The sequence below is a fragment of the Hippoglossus stenolepis genome, chromosome 6 (genome assembly GCF_022539355.2).
Source record: "Hippoglossus stenolepis isolate QCI-W04-F060 chromosome 6, HSTE1.2, whole genome shotgun sequence".
NCBI lineage: Eukaryota > Metazoa > Chordata > Actinopteri > Pleuronectiformes > Pleuronectidae > Hippoglossus > Hippoglossus stenolepis.
Window position 1 is genome coordinate 21,884,918 of NC_061488.1, and position 17,393 is coordinate 21,902,310.

The window sequence follows — 17,393 nt, forward strand, 5'->3', positions numbered from 1 at the left end:
ACAAAATTGAGTTCAACCATTCTCCCAGAATTAAGATGGAAGTTCCTCCTCATGATCAAGGGCGCCAACAAAACTGTTTCAAATAATCATTTTTATTACATAATGCCACTTGTATGGCCCTGTCTCCAGATCTGGACCTGATATAAGTTCTAAGTAATAATTTGATTTGTGTCAGTCTGCCTGTAGCTCCAGATGATGAGATGATGGGACAAATATTTCCAGATGATTGTCCACTCAGTTATAGAGAATCATTTAATTTTAGTATGTGATGTGAATACGAATCCCTGATTCCAGGTAAAACGTTTTTCTATTAGTAATTATAAAATGAGACATGAGGGGAAAAAAGGACAGAGGATGGCATGCAACAAAGTGGACTTGAACATTGAACCTGGTCAGTACCTTAGATACAGAGGCCACCAGGATGCCAGATACGCTGTACAAGTTAATGATGCAGCCACACACATCACATTTAATGTCTCAATGAGGTAAACAGGCCCAAAACATCAACTGTCTTCAACCCAGTCCACAACAAGGAGAAACTTAAATACAGACAAGAAGATACATGAAGTGAGATTGAAATGAAAACAACACAAAACAAATCAAATTAAGTTAATAATAATAGTAACGGAGATTCTAAGCAGTTCTTTCTATGAGCAGTTGTTTGGCTGTTTTCTTCTCCATACACATCAAGGATTTGTACATTGCAAACTCTTCTATGAAGACTGAAGTTATAGGCTGTGTTTTCATACATGGATGAAAAATCTTCCCAAATTAAGTAATGTGTTCGACAACAAATCCGAATTTATGATTCCAAATGTGACATTATTTCCGAAAAAGTTCCCCTTAAACTTTGGTACTGATCTGGATCAGGGGGCGGATCTGGAATTTCTAGTGAGTAAATGTGCAGAGAAAGTAAATTACTGCACTGTACTCACTGAGAAGCAAGAGGAACATGTCTTAGGTTTTATGAATAGCGTTTTATGAAATAATGCATACCATGCATAATTTATCATTAATAAAGTTTGCAGGTGTTGAATGGTCTGAGGTAAAGAGTAGGAGAAGAGGTTCATGGGTAAAGTCTGAGTGCTGCAACTACAGAGAGGGGGCTTTGGTGCTTTTTCACATTATCCTTCACACTCCTCCCCCCTTCTTTTCCATCACCCTGACCCTCACCACCCTACACACACACACACACACACACACACACACACACACACACACACACACACACACACACACACACACACACACACACACACAGGTTCCCCCAACTCTACTTCTCCTCCCTTGATTGATCTTTAATAAGCGCCCCCCCCTTCATCCACCTTCCCTCCTTCCCTCCATCTTTCCATTAGTTTGTCTGTAGTTACTGTCTGGGGGGAGCGCAGGAGTTTTAATGGGTCTACAGGAGAGGTGGGGTCGGGTTTTGTGGTTAGGTGTGTGTGTGTGTGTGTGTGTGTGTGAGGAGTGTGTGTGCATGCTCTGCTTCATATCCGCATGTTTATGATGAAGTGTAGGTCTGCTTAATGGATCGTAATTATTCATCCAATTAAAGCGTAATACAACCCCAACATGCAACACACAGCGTTGTAAAAGTGTGACACAGTAAAACCCACTTCCGCGTCATGTGTTTGCGTCAGTATGTGCATGAAATTTCATCCATGTGCCGCCTTTGTCTTTGTGTTGTGTATTTGCGTGTATATGCTTGAAGTGTGTTAGTGTTTTACGTATGTGGGCTCATTTTTGTGTGTGAGCTCATGTTGTCCATCTGCATGCAGTCATGACAGCAGTATGTGTTTGAATATGTGCGTGTGTGTTGGTGTGGTGTGTATGAAGGGGAGGGAGGGAGGTCTCCAAAGTCCCCAGGCAGAATAATGAAGTTAAATGGATCCCAGATGGGCAGTTTTTCCTCTTTTCTCTGTGTTGTCAATGACGTGAGGCGAGTGACAAGCCTCTAATGGGAAACAGACCAGCACACTCCGACTTTGAACTCCGCCGACAGCATCGAGCCACAGAGTTGAGCCTCTTTCCACCTCGGGACAGCTCCGCTCTCTTCTTAACAACAATAGCATTAAGGAAACGTTCACGTGTTTGAAGTTCACAAATAACACTGTGCAGCTACGAGAGCTGACAAAACAATATGACTCTGTCACACACACTCTGCTGCAGCCTCAGCAGAGAAACAATGGTCCTTTGTCAGCTCTGCCCAAGCTGCTGAGTCTGGGATCAGCCAAACCCTTGCTCCACTTTTTATGTAAATTATCTTTTTAGACTTGATCATAAATATTAGTCATGTCAGGGAGATGGTCCAGTTTTGAAATGCCCAATTAAACACCTACTATTTACTGAATATTAGGAACATAGTTATGAAATGAAGTGACTCATTAAGCTGTGAATCAACTGACATGTGGGCAACAAGTCAGGTTGGGAAAGTACATTGTCATGGTTTGCACATTGTGTTGAAATGTGCCGTTGTTCGTTTCAGATTTCACTCCTTTTCTATTAATGTGAGGGATTTGTTCATTCCAACACAAATGCATTTTCTCATGCGTATAGTGATTTCACTCTGCTGTTTTGTTAGGGTGTCAAAACAACTCCACTCAGTCACACCTTAAGCTGGACTTACACAGTGAGACTTTAGAAATGTACCTCACACTGACATGTCAGAAATCAATTCCAACTGTCCGATGTCCTTTCACCCTCCTGCACACTGCACAACAAACTGCAAGTCAGTCCGACTCTAAAATGAATTAACATACAATATAAACATAAGGAAATATAAAAATAGAGTGGAATTAATATATACAGTGTAAATAGAAAATATACTATGTGAGCAGATTGCTAATGTTAATGCTCTCTGGATTTTGAACTGGTTGTGGCACTGACATTTCAGATCTCAGAATCCAGGTTTCATGAGTGATTTCTGAGACTTGTTATTCCACTATTGGTTTGCATGTGACTCTAAAGAAAAAAACCTGTTTCCTCTCCTTCTATTCTTGGAGCAGCTGTACTGTATAATTAAGGCTCCAACGGCACATATCTGGACAAAAGACAGCAATACACAATTTCAAAGAATGGATTTTCGTTTTTTATGCACAGGTGCATTTCTAACCTCCTTGAAGTGTAACACAATCTTCAATGATTACCACTTATTTTAGTGGTAAAAAAGTAAAGTTGAATAACACTTGCGTTACTGCATAAACCTCTATTGGTAACCAGTAGGAACTGCATAAACACAGACGTCTCTTTATGGTCTGTTTTGTCAGTTACATTGGTCTGTGTTTGTGTGTCTGCAGGTCTGTGGTGATGCCCATCGCTCAGGAGTTCTCCCCGGACGTCGTGCTGGTGTCAGCTGGATTCGATGCTGCTGAGGGCAACCCGGCTCCTCTGGGAGGGTACAAGGTCTCCGCTAAATGTGAGCATAGCCCTCGCCATCAGACTGCACAGTCAGTCCTGCAGTCCTAATGTCAAGGTCGCATTTTTAGCAGCAGATGCAAATAAATACTTGATTCTCCTGTGGATATTATTATAAATGTAATTAAACCTACTTTTTGACGATATGTGGTGTCAACATTGCAACTGTACCTGCCAGCCAAGCTTATTTTTGGCTTTTGCGTGGTACTCATACTTTGTATGTGTACCTTTGTGTACCTCAGGTTTCAGTTTCCTGACCCACCAGCTGATGTCTCTAGCAGGAGGTCGTGTGGTTTTGGCCCTCGAGGGAGGTCACGACCTTACAGCTATCTGCGATGCGTCTGAAGCCTGCGTCAGTGCACTCCTGGGCATACAGGTAAGGCATGCTGGGTAATGGAATTGTTTGCCTGATCCGAGATCATCTGTGACAAACATGTATGTTCAATGCTGGAATGCTGTACAGAGTTTGTGGAATATGAATTTGTAGAAAATTCTCCTTAATAAGGACAAATAAGGTTGGGCTATTCACAAATCTGAAGACAATTATTGAAAGAAAACTAAGCATACAAACAAATTCATTGAGTCTGTTTGTAGCATATTTAGTAAAATGTGTCTTTTTTTGACTAACATCTGTGGATTCAGTATGTTTTTAGACAGTATCGGTAGAAAGTTGTTCCTCATGAAAATAATCATGTAAATCTTTCATATCTCTTTAGTCACTAACCATTTAACCATTGAAACCATGGCTTCCTGTCTGTCCTGTAGGAGCCACTGTCAGAAGAAGTCCTTCTTCAGAAGCCCAACGCTAACGCAGTCAAATCGCTGCAGACTGTGATACAGATACAAAGTGAGCAGCACTATTATTTATTCTTTCTTTTTGTTGTTTTGACCTTCACCTGTCAAAAGACTTCATTCTCCTCCTTTGCCGTATTCTTACCATTTTAACTTATTAAGACCAATAGAGCCAATACAAGCCCTCAAAACATTTGAAAGAAAATCCAATAAATCCGACAAACTCACCAAGATCCCCCTTTCTTCTTCCTCCTCCAACTTCTTCAATGTAATTTTCATCGTTGTTGTCATCAACAAAACTCTACTGTTACCTATCACTTCCCTTGCTTATAGATTGTCATCCATTGTTTGAAACGTTGTAAAGGTGTATACGCGCATATGTCGCAGCCGGTTGTATGGGTTAGTGTGGCCTATCAGAACAAGAGCCATATCGCTGTGGTGTGACCTGTGATGGTTTGTGGATGTTACAGGTCAGTACTGGCAGAGTGTGAAGGCTAACAGTGGATCAGTGGGTCTGTCCCACCTGGCTGCTCAGACAAGAGACTGTGAGGAAACAGATGCTGTCAATGCTTTGGCCTCGCTCTCTGTGGGAGTCCTCTCCAGCAAGAGGTACAGAAAACACACACACACACGTAAACACACAATCATGCTTAATTTTTGCACTAACTCTCCACTCACATCTATTTTACACCTTATTTTCCAGCGGCCCTGATGAGCCGATGGAGCACGACTGCGACTCCATGTAGAAGAAACCGACCCATCACCTCACAGAACTCGCTTTAAGGAGTTGGGCCCAACTCGTTGCCTCGGCTCTCTTGCGCTGTCACATCACCACGAAGGGGGGGGCGCGTTTGTAATGCCACTGAGCCCCAATGCGCCTTATTCACACACACACATGCACATCCACTGACTCTCAATGCTGAACCTCTACGGATCTGCCACGTGAACACCTCAATGCTGGTAACCACTCAGATGAAGCCAGCAGCACGACATGCAGCTTGGAAACCTTCTGGAACCTCACCAAAGAGCAATACACATGAGCTTTTATGGACTTTTCATGTCTCCTGACTAACATTGGGCTGTTTGTACGTTCAGAGGTCCGAGCTCTGTGACCTCAAACCTTGCAGAAAGTGACAGAGTCCAGCTCTGATTCTTCTTTTAGCACTATCTACCAGCAGCTGATTTGGTGCCTTACCTTTGCCTTAACGAAAGGACCGACAACTGTTTTTTAGAAGGGGACAACTTTGGATTCTAAAATGTTTTCTCTTGTGCCACGTTGCTTCTCGTATCAGAAGCAGCTGTCAACCAAATGGGATCCAAAATGGCTGACACAGAACGTACCTACTGTATGACATCAGGTGAAATCATGACGTGTACACATTAGAGATGCGCGGATCGGCTCTGACGTCCTAATCCGGATGTATGCTCCACTCATCCACCCATCACCCGCCCAAAGGACTGGTTTTCTCCAATTTCGAGACCTGCAACCGCATTAACATTCCAAAAATAAAGAAGCATCCATTGTGCCAGGATTTTGGCGACTCCAGCTCACCTCAATGATGCACCCGGCTGCACTAAATGAACGCTCCCTTGCAGCGCTCATTGCAGGAATGCACAAGATTCAATTTGAAAGGAGCTGCAGCCGTGGGAATGAGCGGCAATACGCGCATCACTAGTACTCACACACACATGCCTAATGGATAAGATGCAAAAAAAAAAATCTACATGAAAAGTGACCACATGAAATAAAAGAGAACGGAAAAGAGGACACAAATGGTCTCTTTAAATGATGTCATAACCACTAAAAGAAGACAAAAGAAGTCGAGGGAAAAAGAGAAGATGAAGACACAAAGTGGACCACTGTGGTTTTTGTAGAAACAAAGAAAAGGGCAAATGTCCTTGTTGTTAAATTGCACTGTTCATTCCATAATGTGAACCATAAGAAATTCCAAAGCTCTGGGGAAAAAAACAACAACTCCTCTCTCTAGGTTATTTAATGTTTCTTTTTTGAAGATCTGGATGAAATGGTGTTTGCTATTATTTTTTTCCCCACTCGTCATGAGATGTCTTATGAAGCCTGTTACTCATTCTTAGGACACGCATCGGCCGAAATACTGTACAGCTGTAGTTCCTATGAAGTAGGTCTGAAAAGTAGGCAAGATTTTCAAATGAACTCGTCTTCAGTGTCTTACACACAACACACACACACTCTTTATACATACCTACACGCACACATACAAAGATGAACTCTTGATGTACCACTATTATTGAATACTGTATGTTATTGTTAATATTTGAGACTAAAGGAGCATTCATTCCACTGTGGCACCACTGAGGACCATTGTATTGTTCTGTAGTGGCAATAATGTTAATGCACTTAATGGACATCACCCAAAGAAAACTGCCTTAAATCCGCCTGCGCTTGGCAACAGAACTGTGTGTGCAAGCAGCTCGAGGGACCAGCATGGATAGTGCTCTCACAGAGACTCTTAATTTTATAAAAGACGACATTTGAACCTGTGGATTTAAGTGAACATCATATATGCAGACTTTTGATAATGGCCTCGTTTGAATGTTATGTTCATTATGTTAAAAAAGAAAATTAGATTTGGAGCTTCATCACAGTCTAATTAAGGAAACTAATGCTTTGTGTTTTGTTTGTATGTGAACTTAGCATCTGCACTTCTTCAGGCTATAGACAACGCCATGCTTAACATGTCAGTCCGTCATCTTTGTAGTAGCGCTCGTGTTGATCATTGATATGAGGAATTTTTCTGACTGCCCTGCTGTAGGGGCGTGGAAGGGCTCTGCATCCTAGAACTAACAAGATTCATGTTTCTTAGTTTATTGTGTCTCTTAGGTTGTTATGTAGCAAAGTTAAGTGTGTTGATGCACATTAGGTCCAATTTAGGCTTTTTTAGATTAAAGCTGCAGTATAATGAGATTTTGCAAAATTTACATTTTTATTCCAGATTTCTTAAATTTTATGTTGTTAAAGCTTCTGAAGTAGCTTCTTAGGTAGACACTAAACGGTCTCTCTAACGGAACTAAGACAAATGAAATTCATATTTGACTCACTCCTTTATCTGAAAGCGGTTTCTACATTCATAATTGGATTTAAAGCAGCTCATGTTGGCAGAGATTGATCAAATGAGACTTGATTTGATGCAGCTTTTGTAAAATCTTGACTGAAACCAGGACAATGTGCAGTTTATGTGACATGCTGAAGGAATTATTGTCAGTTCAGCTTCCAGGTAGGGAAATGTATTGTAGTGTTGAGCTTGCTTCTATCAGACCCTGGGCAGCGTCTGCCCAACAGAAGGTCTCAGAGTTTTTTACATTAGACAAAATGACCACAGGGCCTCTGTCACCACTGCTCCATGACAGTCGGAGCTATCGAGGACATGTTGCCTGGACGATTGGTGTTCTTTAAAAGAGTGCAACTGAAACAAGTGTGTCACTCTTTTCATTTTGTTCATAGTGTTGTCAACAAGTGGCAGTAACAATATGCTGTGTCGGTTTTACACAGCGTGCCCAACAGGTGCCTGTGATGTCTATGAAGTAAATGTCCATGTCGACGAGTGTGTGTGTGTGTGTGTGTGTGTGTGTGTGTGTGTGTGTGTTTGTGTGTGTGTGTGAGAGGGATAGAAATAGAGAGTGTCTGATTGTATGTGCACTAGTTTATATGTAAACTTCTATCATGTGTTTTGTGTATGCATCCACAAGTGTTAGTCTGTGTTTATGTTTGTGTGCCTGTTGAATACTGTAAGTGACCTCCTGTATTATATTCCCAGTTTTTGTCTTATGAAGAGGCCACTACCGCCTCAACTCTTAATTCCCTTTATTAATGATGTCATGTGTACCTTCTTCTTAAAGAAAGACACTGTAAATAGAAACTTCAAGACCAAAATACACATGTCACACATGTGCCTTGATGCATTCAGTAGTGTGTGTATTGGTAACTCTTAACTAACTGGACTTACGGTAACTCTGTATGTATGAACATGACATTGAAATCGTTGTTTCATGCTACTCTTTATTATTTACCTGTATGTGTTATTTTTCTTTCACTTTTCCTACCATGTGTATGTATAGAAAGATTCTCTATTTTGTACTGTTATTTTTCTCTTTACTCTTGATTAAAAGAAATAACTTCTTGTATGAGCCAGTTTTTTATATTTCCTTGTCCAAGTATCACAAAATAAAATAATTGCAAATGGAAAATGGATTATATTTTAATTTTGGCAATAACTCTATAAATAGAGAAAGTTACCAGATAGATGGGCAGTTTTATTATTGTTATTGATTAATATTGTAATTATTATTATTATTACTATTAAGTGGGTATTATTATGTTAGTGTTGAAACACATCTGAAGCAATGTTCTTCTTTCAGATAATGTATTGTGGTATATTTCTACCATAAAATGGTGTGTCAGTTAAAAAGTATCTGAAATTGGACAAGCAGCAACAGGTCAGGATAAAGGCACGTGGAAATTGACTGTATTTGTATTTTAAGTGACATTTTCCATCTTGTCGTGGGTAGCAAGCTGTGAGTAGCTGTTTCAATTCCATCTTTTTAGACACGGTCAACCTGATGATTAAGTGCTAGCTATAGACGTAGCATACAAATTACAAACCAGTATATTGCCAGCATGTTCAGTGAGCTAATGCTGCCATAGCATATTATCATGTTAAATGACCAACATGCTGAGGTTGGAGGTAAACCTGCTGTTTAGCAACGCAGTCGATGAAATAAATGCATCGTGATGTGAAGTGTTCACATGTTTGCTATGAATACTATGTCCGTGGTATTGCAATTTTAAGCTCTTCCGCAACAGAGCCGGGAGCTACATCCACTTTTAATATATATCTAATATGTAATAGAGTATTCCACTAGAGGGCACACCACAGAACCACAACTCCCGGATTTTAATTCTAAATAAAAACACTGGAAAACATATGCAAAGTTAAAAGCAGCAAACCTACATCTCTGGCCTTAGTAGCTGCTAACTGGCTCAAACTCCTGAAGTTAAAATCGACACACATCCTAACTTTAAAACATGAATGCAGAAATGTCTTGAAAAAAAGACAAATATATTGTGGATAACATACGTCAGACAGAGTCAATTTCAGTTCAGGGCAATTAAACCCAATGCTGTTAGTCATACAAGCATCTCATTCATAAACCTTCCATTTCTGTGCTGTGTGTAGACATGATAACGAAATAAGTGCAGTCACGATTCAGCCACAACCTTTATGGTCAGTGCTATAATCTGTTTTTGATATTGTTTAATCACTGCATCTGTTTTAATCAGTCGGTCGGTCTTGAGATGACGTGAATTCTTGGATTTGTCATTTGATCCCAGATGTGACGTCTCTGCGTGATCAGCTTTCTAATCAGTCACCTGCTGAAAGCCAGGATCCACAGAACAAGCAGCTCCACAGTTCAGTGAACTAAAGCCTCTCTTAATCAACGTGTCATATGACTCTGTTGAGCTCATTCAAATTAAAACAGGGAGGGTTTGTTGGCAGAACTTAATTTCGCTGTTATATTATGTTTAATCACAAACTTTGAACCATGTGCAGCCCTTCAGCTCTAAAACATTTGTCAGTACAACCCTCTCCCCTGAAAAAAGCAGAAATCCTGAATCTGAAAACTAAAATCCAACTGATTGGCATCTGCATCAATCTACTGTGCGGCTTGATTCTTACATCGTGCACACGGAGCTGAGAGATTTGTGAATTTGATTCACTTCCTAACTTGAACCTGCAGACGTCTGATCTGAACAACTGGAAACACCTGCGAGTGTGAATGGAGCCTTTACTGAAAACTCACCAGTCCTTCGATCTTCTACAAGTCAGAGTTTGGTAAAGCCTGGTGCACACTAGAGGATTTTCAACTCTTTACTAATTTTAACAATGTGGGAGACCTCAGACATATTGACAGGTTTAACAGATTTGTAATCATTTAATCGTCAGAACACACACACTGGATGATCTGGCCAGAACATCAGACCACACACTTGTCGTTTGTAGGAAACAATTTCACAGTGGCAATTCAAGAGATTTGGAATCTCACAGAAACTTGCGATAGTCTAATTTTTCTTCTTCAGTTTTTTAATGGCGGTTGGCAAACAACTTTTAGGTGTGTTACCGCCACCAAAAATAAACATGAAGGAGGACAAAAAAACTAAAATAAAAAAACATTGATGAAATCATAGCTGAGAAGGAGTATACATTTTGCAGCGCGAGCTGGAGGTGAGTTGGAAATGTGTTGTTGTTTTCAGTCACAGCTGTACCAGTATGCTACATCCGGTTGGTGACGCCTCCCGGTCAGGTCACGATACCGATTATATCAAACAAGTTTGATATTTACGATTGGAGATTGCAGAGGCTCCAATTTAATGGGTAGCATTAAGATTAGTTTGTAAACATCTCCCACTTCAGGATTATTTGGGCAGATACTCTCCCCGACCCTGTGATTGTCAGAAGGGGCAAATCAGGTCTAAAATCTGTCCGATTATCCTCCAGTGTGCAGCAGCCTTAAGATAAGAGCAGATTACCACATAACTTTAATGTAAAGTGCAGCTAAATGTTGAATGCCATTTATATACAATTTTCAAGCTCTGCCAATACTGAATATATCAAATATTATTAAATCTTCTGATCTGTGAGAGACTCTACCTTTGCTTCTTATTAACTTACACTGAGGATTAAATAAATCAAGGATGCTAAGTCTACAGAAATAAGTGGACTGAAGAGACAGCAGCTGTGTCTCAATTCAGGGGCTGAATCCTTCGGCTGCGTTTAAATACTGATTGCATCACAGCGGTGTGACCAGGCTGTCCTCTTTCGAATACTCAAAATAATATTCTTTCGAATTCAGCCGACAAATGCGTCCTTCCATCCCATGAAACAAAGGCTCAGGTAGATCCTCCCCAGGTCAACCTATCCCAGAATTCACTGTGCTTCAGTGACAAACTGTTTTTCAAAGATGTCATGGCACCAGTAAGCATCAAGAAGTCAGTATCACACTTTTGGCGCGTCCAACTGCAGCTGTTGCTAAGCGACAGCAGTAAGGGCGTGACACACTGGTGACGCGTATCACAAAAATCCTCCATAGAACAGGCCGTTTATTTTCCGTTTGGTCTTCGTGAGCCTCATAGACCACATCCTCTGAAGAAGCCGGCCCCGGAATTGGGACAAAGTTTGTGTGTTGTTTCTATGTATGAGGTCTTATGATAGATGTGGGACTACCAGTCACTTCACTGCCAGGAGTTTTTATTTTTCATGGTTTGACATAATGCAATATGGCCAACATTCGGTGATACTGAATTACAAAAGCAAGTTACTGATCAGTTTAGTTCAGCTATGCTGTTTCTCTTTTCAGTGTTTTCGTCCAAAGTTTTAATGATTTCAAGCACCAAGATACACAACTGGAATAGGATCAAGTTACAACCTAGAGGGTAAGTCCATACAGGCTATAAATATTCCTTGAGTCCTTAATTGCACATTAACATGTTCTTTTTTGGAGGAATTAACTGTCCCTGACCGGCCAGGCAAAGGCACAGAGAGACCTCATTAAAAAAAATGAGCGAGAGAGAGAAGGAGAGGGAAAGAGAGAGAGAGCGGGAGAGAGCGAGCGGGGGAAGGAGGAAGGAAGGGAAAACAAGAGAGACAGTTTAACAAGTGAGACAGGAGACAAAGAGGGTGTGGTGCCAGCAGGACGAACAGTAAATCTCTGCGCTGTTCCTCGGCCAGTTTAAGAAACAACTGGAACGTCAGCAATAGTTTGAAGACAGTTTTATTTTCTTACAGACAAATATGTTTTTGTGTCCTTTATGTATCACTACATCTAGGTCTGCAAGCCTTTCTCTGCTTGGGATGTTTATAATCAGTCAAAGTGTGTCATTCATTTCACATAGAGCACCACACTGTACATACTTCAAGTAAATGCAACACACAGCCACACAGCCACCCTCTGTAAACTGATTCACAGGAGATGAACACACTATAATGTAACGTCTGAAGGTGAAGTCTTGGTTTAACTGCAGGTTAAATGTTTTTTCCGGTGACAGCAATTGTATAAATTCACTTTGAACAATTTAATAGGGGAAAATAGTATGAAACAAAAACAAAAACAAAATGCTCAAACTTCTTCAGTAATGTTGTTATCTTCTCGATATATGGCATCTTTTAGATTGTTTGGCTGGTCCAAAGAAACGTCCCGATGTCTGTCTGTATCCTGATGCCTTTTATTAAGTCTCTTAAACAGTCTCTCTCCTTAATTCAAACATGAGGTACCTAAAGGTTTCCATTGCCATCAAATCCACATGATTAGAAATTGTAGCAAGGAGTAGAGATGTACAAGGAAGATCAGTCACTTTATTCAGCAGCTGGAAAGATAGAAATACAGACATGTTACTATGGTAACAATTGATATTCATATAAGAGTTTGTGATGGTCACACTGGACACAGTTTAATGTTTATATCACTTAATGTTGCACGTATGAATAAGACTCTCCCACATTACTGCTCCAGAAGACAATAATGAGGCACTTATATTCTAATATTATATGGAAAGAAGAAGATAAGTCATTTTCTTAATTAATTTCATCATTGCATAAAAACAGAAGTAAATATTACTGTTTTTTTTACTTTCTCACCCTGGCATCCCTGTACTGCACTGAACACTGAAAAAAGAAAATGTATTACCATCTTTAAAAAAATACTTAAATTGGTGAATTCTGTTTCTTCAAATTAAAGTTAGCAAGTGTTTTAAAATAACTTGTTAAGTTAAACTTAATTCATTTGTAAGTCACCAAGTATCAGTCATTCTAAAGTTGGTCCAACAGTTTTCTTTTTCAGTGAATCGCTGTTTTTCCAAATGTGGCTGTCGTCCAGTCTCAGTAATTTGATGAATGCCGACTGAAATTGAACTTTCTATGTAAACTGCTTAGGGGCTGCATTTTTTCACTTTTGTCCCAGAACTGAATTATTTTGAAATGTCAAGTTGCTTCTAACGTGTCAGTCAAGGTTCGTCCTCTGAGCCCACACTGTGCTGACTGCTGGGGCTCGGTAAAAAAAGACTTCAAGCGTCTTTATAGGAGCTGGAAACATTAGCTACCTCCCTGCACATTCTAATGATAGGTTGCTGCATCCTGGCAATGAAGGAACAAGTGGTTTGTCATTGATATGTGTTGAGTACAAACAGCAAGGCAACCTTTATGTTTTTGTAGTTTGGTTTCATATGAAATGAAAGCTAATGTTGCCGGTGACGTTTGCTTGGCATTAACATCTGTTTTACGTAAGGACAGAATCAGAGGTACAGCAACTCTAAAAACTGGCTTTTTTGTATAATTTGGTAATTGTGTATTCGACTTTTAGAGAAAAAGACATGTATGTGTAGGTTTTTGTGCATGGTTGCGTGCGCATGAAGATACCTGTGCATGTAAGCTCATTTGTGTGCATATAAATCAGCCCTCACCTCCTCTATCACTCCCAGTGGTTTTACGGCGGGAAGCCACATCAGTCTCTCCCTTTGATGGCAACACACATGATTCATGGCTTTTTAAGACCATTTGTTTTCATTACGCCTCCTCGTCAGCTCGCTGTAGCTGTATCGCGCTTTCATGCAACGCAAGCAAATTTGGGCCGAAATGAGAGGAAAGAATTTCTAGAGGAGAGGCTTTTTTTTGGCTTTGGAAGAAACAAAGGGGCTTGGTTTGGGTAAAAAGAGAAGAAACTTTAGTCAGGATGACAGCTGCCCGCAGCTCCTTTTTCCACCGTCGCTTGGGTTCAGAGGTGGTCAGGGATTCACAGTATGTCAGAGTCTTGGAAAAGTAGGAGTTGAAAGGGTATGGAAATGTCAGAGGTCTGAAATATCAAATTTTGTCTTTCCAGTTCTGACCTTCTTCTAATCCCATGTTGCGCATACTATATTACATAAAACCAGTGCAGTACTTCAATGCAGAAATTAAATCAAATAAAAACATGAACTAAAGATCAAATGTGGCTCAGAGTATGCATACCTATGATGATGATGTGATGTTGACTGATGGAGGTTAAGGGTGATAAAAGATAGGGATGAAACCAGAGGTCAAGCTTCGCAATCCAGGAAGAGCTGAGGGGTCCGGAGGGGGGGGCTCCTGGAAGAACAAGCCGTGCTGTCATGTGGAGGCAACATTAAGGAAAGGGTATCCTTAACCATCAGCTGGTTGAACTGAATGAATGTAGAATGAAGTCCGGCTGTTTTTGTCTCTCGCCTGTCCTGTCGTCCCCTGTGATCGATGTAAACAGAGGACAAGTGTCGTAAAAAAAGATCCTCAAAAAATACTAGGAATCACACACTGAGCACAATGTCCCTGTTTTGGTACATTTCTCCAAAACTGACACACATGAGCAGTAAGAGCTCAACAATAGAATGATAAGAATTCATATTTACATCAGATATCTGGTCTGACAACAATGGAAGTTACTGCAATTTACATGAAAGGGTAGTGGCTTCAAACTACCAAACTCTCTTCTCATCGAGGTGTCAGATAGTCTTTCCACTGAGGCAAACAGATGAGCTACGTTGAGGAGTTTATTAGTGTGAGTCCACTGTCAGCTGTCTGTAAGAATATTTCCGTCATGAGGAGGTTTTAGGCGTAAGGTTTTAGCAGTCAAAGGACAAATCTTTCTTCCAGGCAGGGTTAGTGACTCGCGGACATGGTCGACCAGGCCCCCTCCATCCTCCACACAGAGAAGGCGTAGCTCAGTCTTTCATGTGCAAGGTAGTTACATCCAGCTTGTTTAGAGTCCATCTCGTCGCTCTCCAACACCTGGTACAGGAAATCAATGTAGCGCGATGCCAGCTTGAGGGTCTGGATCTTGCTCAGTTTGTCAGAGGGGAGAGTGGGGATTATTTTACGCAACGAGGCAAAGGCGTCATTCAGAGATTGTGTCCGCTGGCGCTCCCGGATGTTGGCAATCACCCGCTGGCCGTGCGGGTCCTCGAGGGCTAAGAGGTCTTCAGGACTAGGACCGGGGACGGGGGAAAGGGAGGGGCCTGAGGAAGGTGGCCGGTGCAGAGGACTCCTCTTAAGTCTCTTGGTTCCAGAAGGAGTGTAGACCTGGATCTCGTCCCCTGGCTTGACTTTGCTATCATCCACTACTGTGGCGGGAGCAACTGTGGCGACGTGATCCTCCGGATGTGAGCCTGTCTGCCTTTTACGCCCGGTGGCCCCTGGTGTTTCTACAACAACGGGACATGCGTTAGAAGGTGGTCTACCCATGTTGTCCTGGTTGGAAACCACCCCTCCCTCAGGGTGGTCATCATTAGACTGCTCCTCCTCTCTCATGCTTGGCCACGTTTTTCTTCTTTGAATATCTCAGTGTTTCTCTCTTCTCTTCAGTATGTTTCTCTCCACTCCCCCTCTGCTTCTCTCGCACAGTTTTCTTGGCTCCGTTCGTCTTCAGAAACTCCCTCCGTTACCTTCTGTGTTCCTCTGGGCCTCTGCTGTGTCGCTCTACTTTCTCCAAAAGTTATAAGATTCTCACTTTGTCACATCTAAACGTGTTAAGCCAAAATGGGAGCGTAATCAGCTCTAAGGTTTAGATTGCGACAACGCTTCTTCATCCACACGCATGGAAATCTGCCAGCGATTTCTACTCATTCTCTGTCAGCGCATACACTGCATCGGCAAACTGGACTGCTCTCATGCTCCGCTCCTGTAGCTGCATGTGAGACAGCAGCAACCCGAATCTGACTTTTTAAAGGGAGGGGACCGTGAAACTTTCAGCTTCCCACCCATTTGACTCCCTGATTGGTCCGGAGGTCTTTTTTTTTGACAGCTGAGCTTAAGACAACAGGAAGAACAAATTTGAAGCAATTGGTCCGATCAAAGGGACGAGGCGGAGACAAAGGTGTGTCGTACAGCCAACCAAATTGAACCGTTGTGACGTTTGCTTCTTGTCATAGAAGTTGCCCAAGTTTATAGGTTCCAGATTTCCTCCAAAGCTCGCCGACCACCCCCCTCCCTCTCTCTGCCTGGTTCTCTGTCCTCTCCATAACACTGCTCTCCATATACTTCAGAGAAAAGAGAGAGAGAGAAAAAAACTGTAAAAGAACCTCTACAAATGTTTTTGTTTCTGGGTTGAAAGTTGGACAAAGGTCACCTACGTTCTTCTGCCACGTGCTGGGTCTTTAGTGAAATGTGATGATATTTCTTAAGATGCAACATTCCAGGCAGATGGAGTCATGACGATTGGGGACTTAAGAAATATATCTTTACAGTAAACAAAATAACATTGTTGTAGTTGTCAGATCGGCCAATTAAAGTGATTGAAGACGAATAGAAATATGTAATGCCACAATAGATTTTAACAAAACAAAAACATATTTTGATGTTTTATGAGTCATTAAAGAGCTTACTGTAAATACATTATGTGACAAACTAGATGCTAGAATACTTTATTATAGGTCTAACAGAGAGAGTTTCTTCTTGTTTGTGAAACAATAAAGAAGGTGAATTTCATTCTGCTGGCTCTGACTTGGCTGTAGATTCTGAGCGTAGACCTGGGGGGAGGAAAGCTGGCACTCTAATCACAGCTATAAGGCAAGAATGAGTCTTGAGAATCAGAAGGAGGCCTTTGAGACATCTTAGTTTCTTTCATCCACTGAGCTACATCTAGAACAAGCTTTGGTCCAGGTCCAATGTGGACTTCACGCTCCAAACTTTCTGGGTGAGCCTCTGGCCTGGCCCTCAACCACACCTCCGCAAGAAAAGAGTCTATTGTTAGCATGATACTTTTTCAGAGACAAGATGATTCCCTGTGATGAACTGGAAAACTTAGAGTTGGTTTGCACTGAACTAGAAAATCTCTCCACTGAGTCATGTCAAAGATGGCTCCACAACAAGAAGAGGGACCTCTACTGTCAGACCACAGATGATACCCTTTCTTTTTTGTGCGCAGACAATTTTGTCACGACAATATTTGCACTGGTATTTGTAACACGCACAGCTCGGTGTTTGAAAAAGGTTATGGATGTTTTGAGTATGTTGAACCAGTCTTTTAACACACTGGTATCTTCTTCATCTTTATCACATCATTTTGTTCTTTTACAATCAGTGGCCTCCAGTGCCTTGTTGCACCTGTGTAGCATTTTTTTCTACTAGACAAAAAAACACCACCATCACCTG

At 41.3% G+C, this 17,393-nt stretch overlaps 2 protein-coding genes across 6 annotated transcripts in view; one reads left to right on the forward strand and one right to left on the reverse strand.

Moving 5' to 3' along the window:
- The window catches only part of hdac7a (histone deacetylase 7a), a 60,556-nt gene extending 52,193 nt beyond the window's left edge, over nucleotides 1-8,363 (forward strand). For all 3 annotated transcript variants that reach the window (XM_035158310.2, XM_035158311.2, XM_035158312.2), the window contains 5 exons: nucleotides 3,297-3,415; nucleotides 3,657-3,790; nucleotides 4,180-4,261; nucleotides 4,677-4,815; nucleotides 4,910-8,363. In XM_035158310.2, coding sequence (XP_035014201.2) covers nucleotides 3,297-3,415; nucleotides 3,657-3,790; nucleotides 4,180-4,261; nucleotides 4,677-4,815; nucleotides 4,910-4,952 — 517 coding nt within the window. In that variant the 3' untranslated portion in view covers nucleotides 4,953-8,363. The remainder of the gene's footprint in view (nucleotides 1-3,296; nucleotides 3,416-3,656; nucleotides 3,791-4,179; nucleotides 4,262-4,676; nucleotides 4,816-4,909) is intronic.
- A 3,632-nt stretch (nucleotides 8,364-11,995) lies between these two features.
- Nucleotides 11,996-15,919, reverse strand: LOC118110401 (twist-related protein 2-like). 3 transcript variants are annotated; one of them, XM_035158091.1, is made up of 3 exons: nucleotides 14,698-15,919; nucleotides 14,241-14,489; nucleotides 11,996-12,604 (listed from the first exon to the last, which is right to left on the reverse strand). In XM_035158091.1, exon 1 carries the CDS (start codon nucleotides 15,549-15,551, stop codon nucleotides 14,904-14,906), a length of 648 nt encoding a protein of 215 aa, XP_035013982.1. In that variant the 5' UTR covers nucleotides 15,552-15,919; the 3' UTR covers nucleotides 11,996-12,604; nucleotides 14,241-14,489; nucleotides 14,698-14,903. The 3 variants fall into 3 exon arrangements, with proteins under 3 accessions (XP_035013982.1, XP_035013981.1, XP_035013980.1); XM_035158090.1 differs by having other exon boundaries at nucleotides 14,654-15,919; XM_035158089.2 differs by having other exon boundaries at nucleotides 14,241-15,919.
- Nucleotides 15,920-17,393: the final 1,474 nt, after the last annotated feature.